Here is a 9,259-nt window from a genome sequence, read left to right on the forward strand (position 1 = left end):
CCCAGTCCTGTGTAAGTTCTGGCCACTCTGTGGTGGGGTTAATGGTGACCTCCTCCAAGAGGGCTTAGCCATACCCAAGGAGGGAACACAGCCGTGCCCATCAGAACAGGACCCGGTTTCCCCCTCAGTCAGTCTCTCCCATTAGGAAGCTCCCATAAGCCCCTTATCCTTATCCATCAGAGGGCAGACAGAATGAAAACCACAATCACAGAAAACTAATCAAACTGATCATATGGACCAAAGCCCTGTCTAACTCATTGAAACTATAAGCCATGCTGTGTAGGGCCACCCTATACGGATGGGTCATGGTGGAGAGTTCTGGCAAAATGTGGTCCACTGGAGAAGGGAATGGCAAACCACTTCAGTACTCTTGCCTCATGAACCCCAGGAACAGTATGAAAAGGCTAAAAGATAGGACACTGAAAGATGAACTCCCCAGGTCAGTAGGTGCCCAATATGCTATTGGAGAACAGTGGAGAAATAACTCCAGAAAGAATGAAGAGACAGAGCCAAAGCAAAAACAACACCCAGTTGTGAACGTGACTAGTGATGGAAGTAAAGTCCGATGCTGTAAAGAACAATATTGCATAGGAACCTGGAATGTCAGGTCCATGAATCAAGGTAAATTGGAAGTAGTCAAACAGGAGATGGTAAGAGTGAATATTGACATTATAGGAATCAGCAAACTAAAATGGACTGGAATCGGTGAATTCAACTCAGATGACCAGTATATCTACTACTGCGGGCAGGAATCCCTTAGAAGAAATGGAGTAGCCATCATAGTCAATAAGAGAGTCCAAAATGCAGCACTTGGATGCAATCTCAAAAACAACAGAATGATCTCTGTTCATTTCCAAGGCAAACCATTCAACATCACAGTAATCCAAGTCTATGCCCCAACCACTAATGCTGAAGAAGCTGAAGTGGAACGGTTCTATGAAGACCTACAAGACCTTCAGAATGAATACCCAAAAAAGATGTCCTTTTCATTTCAGGAAAGCAAAAGTAGAAAATCAAGAGATACCTGGAGTAACAGGCAAGTTTGGTCTTGGAGTACCAAATGAAGCAGGGCTAAGGCTAAAAGAGTTGTGCCAAGACAACGTACTTGTCATAGCAAACACCCTCTTCCAACAACACAAGAGAAGACTCCACACATGGAAATCACCAGATGGTCAACACCAAAATCAGATTGATTATATTCTTTGCACGTGAAAATGGAGAAGCTCTATATAGTCAGCAAAAACAAAACCAGGAGCTGAATGTTGCTCAGATCATGAATTCAAAATTGCAAAATTCAGACCTAAATGAAAGAAAGCAGGGAAAACCACTAGACCATTCAGGTATGACCTAAATATTATACAGTGGAAGTGACAAACAGATTCAAGGGATTAGATCTGATAGACAGAGTGCCTGAAGAACGATGAACATTGTACATGAGGCACCAATCAAGATCATCCCCAAGAAAAAGAAATGCAAAAAGGCAAAATGGTTGTCTGAGGAAGCAAAAGGAAAGATATACCCATTTGAACGCAGAGTTTCAAAGAATAGCAAGGAGAGATAAGAAAGCCTTCCTTAGTGATAAATGATAAATTAGAGGAAAACAATAGAATGGAAAAGACTAGAGATTTCTTCAAGAAAATTAGAGATACAAAGGGAATATTTCATGCAAAGAAGGGCACAATAAAGGACAGAAATGGTATGGCCCTAACAGAAGCAGAAGACATTAAGAGGAGGTGGCACCAATACACAGAAGAAGTACATAAAAAAGATCTTAATGACCCAGATAACAATGATGGTGTGATCACTCACCTAGAGCCAGATATCCTGGAATGTGAAGTCAAGTGAGCCTTAGGAAACATCACTACAAGCAAAGCCAGTGGAGGTGATGGAATTCCAGTTGCACTATTTCAAATCCTAAAAGATGATGCTGTGAAAGTGCTGCACTCAGTGAGTGAGTGAGTGAAAGTCGCTCAGTCATGTCCGACCCTTTGAGACTCCATGGACTGTCCCTGAATTCTCCAGGCCAGAATACTGGCGTGGGTAGCCTTTCCCTTCTCCAGGGGATCTTCCTAACCAGGGATTGAACCCAGGTCTCCCGCACTGCAGGCGGGTTCGTAACCAGCTGAGCCACAAGGGAAGCCCAAGAACACTGGAAGGGGTAGCCTATCCCTTCTCCAGAGGATCTTCCAGACCCAGGAATTGAACCGGGGTGTCCTGCACTGCAGGTGGATTCTTTTAAAACTGAGCTATGAGGGCTCAATATGCCAGCAAATCTGGAAAACTGAGCAGTGGCTACAGGACTGGAAAAGTTCAGTTTTCATTCCAATCCCAAAGAAAGGCAATGCCAAAGAATGTTCAAACTATCGCACAACTGCACTCATCTCACATGCTAGCAAAGTAATGCTCAAAATTGTCCAAGTCAGGCTTCAACAGTACATGAACCATGAACTTCCAGATGTTCAAGCTGGATTTAGAAAAGGCAGAGGAACCAGAGATCAAATTGCCAATATCCGCTGGATCATGGAAAAAGCAAGAGAGTTCCAGAAAAACATCTGCTTTATTGACTACACCAAAGCCTTTGACTGTGTGGATCACAAAAAAACTGTGAAAAATTCTTCAAGAGACAGGAATACCAGACCACCTGACCTGCCACCACCTGAAAAATGTATCTGCAGGTCAAGAAGTAACAGCTAGAACCAGACATGGAACAACAGACTGGTTCCAAATTGGAAAAGTACGTTAAGGCAGAATATTGTCACTCTGTTTAGTTAACTTATAGAGCACATCATGAGAAATGCTGGGCTGGAGGAAGCACAAGCTGGAATCAAGATTGCTGGGAGAAATATCAATAACCTCAGATACACAGTTGACACCACCCTATGGCAGAAAAGTGAAGAACTAAAGTCTCTTGATGAAAGTGAAAGAGGAGAGTGAAAATGTTGGCTTAAAACTCAACATTCAGAAAACTAAGATCATGGCATCCAGTCCCATCCTTCATGGCAAATAGATGGGGAAACGATGGAAACAGTGACAGAGTTTATTTTCAGGGGCTCCAAAATCACTGCAGATGGCGACTGCAGCCATGAAATTAAAAAATTCTTGCTCCTTGGAAGAAAAGTTATGACCAACCAAGACAGCATATTAAAAAGCAGAGACATTACTTTGCTGACAAAAGTTTGTCTAGTCAAAGCTATGGTTTTCCAGTAGCCACGTATGGATGTGAGAGCTGGACTATAAAGAAAGCTGAGTGCCGAAGAATTGATGCTTTTGAACTGTGGTGTTGGAGAAGACTCTTGAAAGTCCCTTAGACTACAAGGAGACCCAACCAGTCAATCCTAAAGGAAATCAGTCCTGAATATTCATTGGAAGGACTGATGCTGACGCTGAAACTCCAATACTTTGGCCACCTGATGCAAAGAGCTGACTCACTAGAAAAGAGCCCTGATGCTGGGAAAGATTTAAGGCAGGAGGAGAAGGGGACAGCAGAGGATGAGATGGTTGGATGGCATCACTGATTCTATGGACATGAGTTTGAGTAAACTCTGGGAGTTGGTGATGGACAGGGAAGCCTGGCGTGCTGCAGTCCATGGGGTCGCAAAGAATTGGACACGACTGAGCGACTGAACTGAACTGACCTGACCTACACTTGATCTCGTTTTCTGTAAAATGGCAATGATGATAATGATGCCAATGTCATAAGAAGACTGAAGATTAAATGAGATTAAGACATAGTGTTCAAAGGTGTCTATATTGAATGAAGTATACAAATCAGTGAAGTATACAAATTCAGTACCTTCTGGATAAGTCTTTCTTGTGATCTGTTGCTAGTACACTGCTTTCCCTAAAGGCCTTTAGTTCATTTGATGTTACTTCATCATGCTGTGGACAGCAAAAGAAATCACATTAAAAAAAATCAGCCATACCAATCATACAATCAATATCATTTTTTAAAAAAGTAAATTGGCAATATATATATCAACAGTCACAAAAGTATCTACAGACTCAGATCCATTCCATTTTGTTTCATAGGAAAAACTCACAAAATTTTGTATATACACCCACAGAATTATCTATTTTTAGAGATAAAGAAAGGAGACCTGGATTTTTAAAATATATGCTATGCTTGTATTAGATAGTAAAACTGACTGATTTTATTCTCTTACTGATTTTTGAAATTTTCCCTAATGTGGTCATATAACTCTTTTTAAAAAAAAAAAAAAAAAAAGAAGAAGCCAAAAAAAGTGTTATTGATTTAACCTTTCTTAAAATCCTTGACATGAAAACTCCTAGGCATCCTACAAGTTGCAAATCAAAAATATGAAGTAAGTTGAACAAATTGTTTCCCCTTCAAAATTAAAGAAACATTTAGCTATAGAGTTACAAAAGAACTAAACATATATAAAGCTTTTCCAAAAGATTATGTTAAAGTTGACAGACCTCAGATTCTAGTATCTATAACAATATATTTATATAATATTCCATTAGGAAATTTCTATATATAGGTTGCAAGCCCACTCTAAACAATAATAATGTTTCCCAAATTACTTTCCAGATTTACCCTTGCTATTGCCATTAAAAGAGGTAACTTCTACTTACAAATTCCATGATTATGTTATTATAATTAGTTAATATTCAATATCAATCAATATTTGAAAGAACAAAATCCTTTATCATATAATCATACAATTTCTAGAGTCAACAGTCAATACAGGCATATGCTACTAATACATTAGAAAAAACACTGGATTGGGCTGGAGCTGAGAAAATTTGGTTCCACTTTGCTAATATCTGGCTATGTGAACTAAGTCAGAGATCTTTCCTTCTTACCTCAGTCTTCTCATTTCTAAAACAGAATAATTAATGATCTTCAAGGGTCTTTTGGTATACTCAATAATTATTATCAAATAGTAACCATTCTACCACCATTTATGTCCCTGGAACATTCTAACAAGTCAAGGATTAGAGTATTTTCTCATAATTAGATTCAGAACTTTGAACACGAACACAAGATAATACTGTGTTTTCTGGATGTTGTTTTGACAGCTCCTGGGATCTTATTTCTCCGACCAAGGATTGAACTTGGGCCCTCAGCACTAAGAGTGCGGTGCCCTACTGGACTGCCAGGGAATTCCCTATACAGTGTTCTTTTTATTATATCACATTGAGCTGAACGTAACAAGAGGTTGTTTCAAATTGGTGATGCTAAATTTGATCAGTTGGTTAAGACGGTGTCTGCCAGATCCCTCCATTGTAAAGGTACAAGCAATGCTTGCCTTTGTAATTAATAAGTAATCTGTGAGGTGATCATTTTAGATAATGATTTTAGCATCCATTTATGACCCTTGCCTAAATCAAATATTTTATTGGGAGTGGTAAAGTGCAAATTTTCTACCCTATCATCCTTTCTACATTTATTACCTTTTATTCTGAAAGGAAATTTTCCCTACCCCTCTTTTACTTCCCTCCTTCCCTCTTTCCTTTCTTCCTTTTTTCCTCCTTTTGTTCCTCTGTTCTTTTTGTTCTTTCTTTATGCTTTTGGAGTATCATTGTGGAATCGTGGATTTAAAAAAAAAATTTAAGTATTATAATCCATCACCATCATTATTCTTTTTGGATAAATTCTTATCTCAATTTTGCCTTTACATAAAGATTCTGAAGTAAATAAAAAACATAGCAAATGTGAGGCAGGATGACAAAAGTTTAAAAACTTACAGTATTGCATACATTTATTGAGGTATTATTCATAACATTTAACAAATAGTACAATAAATTAATCAAATAGCATCTACACTGGCAGCAAAGAACTGGTAAATACTGTATACCTATTATTCCCTTAATATTACTGAGGCAAATTTTCAAGCTTTTTATTTTATTCATACAAAAATCTCAATTTCACTAATGTTACTAGTGTAAAAACAATGCCAAATGAGATAATGTTCAATAAAAACTTGCCCTCTAAATTTCTTACACTGGGTCACTGGAACTAACACATCACTAGTACATATTTTAAAGATTACACTGCTTTCAAATTTTTTTGAAACTGTACATTCTGTATAAACTGTATACCTTAATTTACTCTTACCTTTTCTATCAGAAAATGTTGGTCTTGTTCCCAAATAAAACTACCAATTTTTCTCCTTATTTCTGTAGTAAGAAAAATAAATCCAATATTATTTTTCAAAAAGTAACTTTGTAGAATTCACTGAATTTTGTTTAGGTTTCAAATTTCTATGTCAGCATTATTCCACTTGTATCAAAAGTACCTGAGATACTTGTTTAAAATGAGGACTCCTATTGAACCAGATTGTTGAGAAGCTGGGAACTTGCATTTCTAACAAACTCTAGATGATTCCAATGCATTATGTAAATCATTGTTCTAAACTTTTTCTGCTATGATATTTTCATAAGGTGTCAGTGTGTTTAGGCCAAGCATTAATGAACATAACTGTCCAGTCAAAATAGAAGGCATAAAATTCCTGAATTTGTGGAGTGCTTAAATAATTCAATAGTTTAGTTTGTTAAAAGAAGGTAGGATGAGCAACATGTCTATTGGGCATGATAGTGCAGGAAATCTACAATGTTCAGCATGTCAAAGGACTGACATCATCTTAAATCAATGATCTCAGGTTTCCACAGTAGCCCACTCAAGGATAAAGAAGTTAACATTCCTCTAGACCTAAGCTGTCTAGATTCCTCTAGACCTAAGCTACCTAGATAAATGTGGGTACATATTTGAACTGTGTAGTTAGTCCAACTTGAGATGTGCTCTAAGTTTAAAATAAACACTGGAATAAAAAAAAAAGAACACAAAAATTTATCTATAATTTTATACTGATTATATATTGAAATAATATTCTAGTTATGTTAAATAAAACATATTCTTAATATGAATTTCATCTTTTTTATTAACTTGTGGGTATTAGGAAACCTAAAATTAGTATGTTGCTTACATTTGCCTTTCTTGGTTTTACTAGACAATCCCGGTCTAGGTGAATAATAATGCATACTTTTAATTTTTTAAAAGGAGCATGTTTTCATTTAAAATGGATTTTTTTAAGTCGAATACATTTTAATGTAAGTTGTTAAACTCAAAGATTTAATAGGAGTGGTAACTTAGATCAGATAGTCATTCCATAATATAAGCTTCCTGAAGGTAGGTATTCACTGATTTTAAGTAAACCAATTCTCCCATCCAGTCATTAATTTATTTGCATAACCACTTAAAATAATTTATTTTTTAAGTTATAACTAGGTTTTTCCAGGACATCAACTATGGAAGAAAGCCAATCCTCGAAGTTCCCAAAGCTCTTCTACAGAAATATTTTTCAAGTTGTTTTTTTTATAAATACTCTGCTCACTGGGAATTTGTACTATTTTCAGTCTGTCTTTCTAGGGATGGACACATACATATCAAGAACTGGGTAATAATAAGATCTAAAAAATGGGATATTTAATGCTAGTTCATAAAATATAGGTAGGATTTGGACAGAACAGGCTAAGAATGTGTGTTCCTAGCAGGGAAAACTGAAAGAACCTATCTCAGAAGCAATTTATTCATTTGCTCTATACTTCATACAGTTGCTAAAATAATGTGCAAGTTTTTTAAATAATATAAAACAATACAAATACATGGATTTATTATCACGATTACTCTTGAAATATCAGTGGAGGGGGACAGAAAAAATAACGGTGAGAGCCAAAACTAGCAACGAGCGTTTATTATATACTCACAGGTCAGATTAATATATTATCCTCAAAACAACCGGGGAGAAATTGCTGGAGGCCACAAAAATTAGTTAAGTGCTGGATTCTCGACAGTGAACAATGCGAGGACAGTATCTGCATCGGTCTTATTCACCACTGAATCCCCAGCGCCTTGGTTGAAACGTGGCACAGTAGGAGCTCGGTGAATGTTAAGACTGAATGATAAACCAATCGAGAATACACACCCAAGACAACCGGACCCAAAGTACATGCTTTTCTGTTTATATTAAATGATATAAAACAAAAAGCTCTGATGAAGAACAAATATCAGTAAAGTTGGATGACACAGCCAGATTTCGGAGTTTAACAGCGATTAAAGGTCTTTGCTAACCTTTTTGCAGGCTTGCAGGAGGAAGAATGAAATGACCTAAAGCCACCGAGTTTTTTATTTCAGCATTGGCTACAGCAGAGAGATAGTAGGCATGAAAAACTGTAGCATTATCTTCTATGTAATCAAGACTCTGATATATTCTAGGAGAAAGGAAGTAATTTAGGTTATGAGATAAACAAGAATGTATTCAACATTTCAAAAGAAAGAATAAATGAATGGAAACAGAATTACTGTAGGTGAACAGGAGACTGGAGGGTGGGGAGTGAAGGGGTGAGAAAGGGAGGGAGACAGAACCGTGATCAGGCCTCTGATCTGTAAACATAATCCCACTGCAATGTGAAGGGGGCTCACAGGTGGACAGACTGGAGTCAGAGGAACCTCCCAGAAAGTTTCTGTGATATCAGGGCAACAGGCAGTTCACGGTGTATACTAGAATAGTGGAAGCAAGAACAAAGAACATTTACAGGAGCGCGGTACACAGTGTTTGACCTTAGATTAATTGGATTAATTAATAGACTAATGGGAGTAGGAGTTATTACTGAAGAAATTACCAACATTTTCAGAACACAACGTTTAAGATAACAGGCAATCAGATTTGGTTTACATATACTGAATAGGAGTGCTCTACAAGGCATCACACGGATGTGGGAAAGTCTGCTGGAAAAACACAACTTGAAGTCGGGAAGACTTGAGGAGTGGGTAGGAGGCCAGGCCTTAGCGGCAGAAAAAAGGGCCTGTGAGCTACTCCCGCGCCGGCCCCTCCCCATCGCTGCACATCCAGACTGAAAATTTGCTCGTTTCCAGTCTCTTCGTATTATCAATATCCATTAGCCGACGGCAACTGCCAGCGACAACTCCTGGTTCCTCATGACCCAAAAGGTACCCCCAGGTGACCTTCAGGTACCTCAGCGTGTCTGGGTGTGAGGCATCGCAGCTGAACAAGAAGTCGGCGGCCCTCGGGTCACTGACGGTCCCCCCTTCAGCCACTGTGGAGGCAAGAGCACAGGGTGAGCCTAGCAAGTGCCCTGGGGCCAAGGTACCAGAGGGAGGGGCGGTGCTCTCCGCACCACCTCACCCACCCCTGCTGCCCAATCTCCTACCCCAGAACTGCCTCAGGTCGTGGCTGACGCTGCCACAGAACCAACCCCGCTTCCCTTGAAACAT

At 38.4% G+C, this 9,259-nt stretch overlaps 1 protein-coding gene across 1 annotated transcript in view; it reads right to left on the reverse strand.

Annotated features, from left to right (window-relative positions):
• The window catches only part of TERB2 (telomere repeat binding bouquet formation protein 2), a 36,518-nt gene extending 27,259 nt beyond the window's left edge, over positions 1-9,259 (reverse strand). The window contains exons 1-5 of the mRNA XM_040227445.1: positions 9,196-9,259; positions 9,000-9,081; positions 8,096-8,235; positions 6,083-6,144; positions 3,794-3,879 (exon numbers count right to left, since the gene is read on the reverse strand). Of these exons, the coding sequence (XP_040083379.1) occupies positions 3,794-3,879; positions 6,083-6,144; positions 8,096-8,235; positions 9,000-9,081; positions 9,196-9,259 (434 nt within the window). The remainder of the gene's footprint in view (positions 1-3,793; positions 3,880-6,082; positions 6,145-8,095; positions 8,236-8,999; positions 9,082-9,195) is intronic.

The sequence above is a fragment of the Oryx dammah genome, unplaced genomic scaffold (genome assembly GCF_014754425.2).
Source record: "Oryx dammah isolate SB20612 unplaced genomic scaffold, SCBI_Odam_1.1 HiC_scaffold_26, whole genome shotgun sequence".
Taxonomy (NCBI): domain Eukaryota; kingdom Metazoa; phylum Chordata; class Mammalia; order Artiodactyla; family Bovidae; genus Oryx; species Oryx dammah.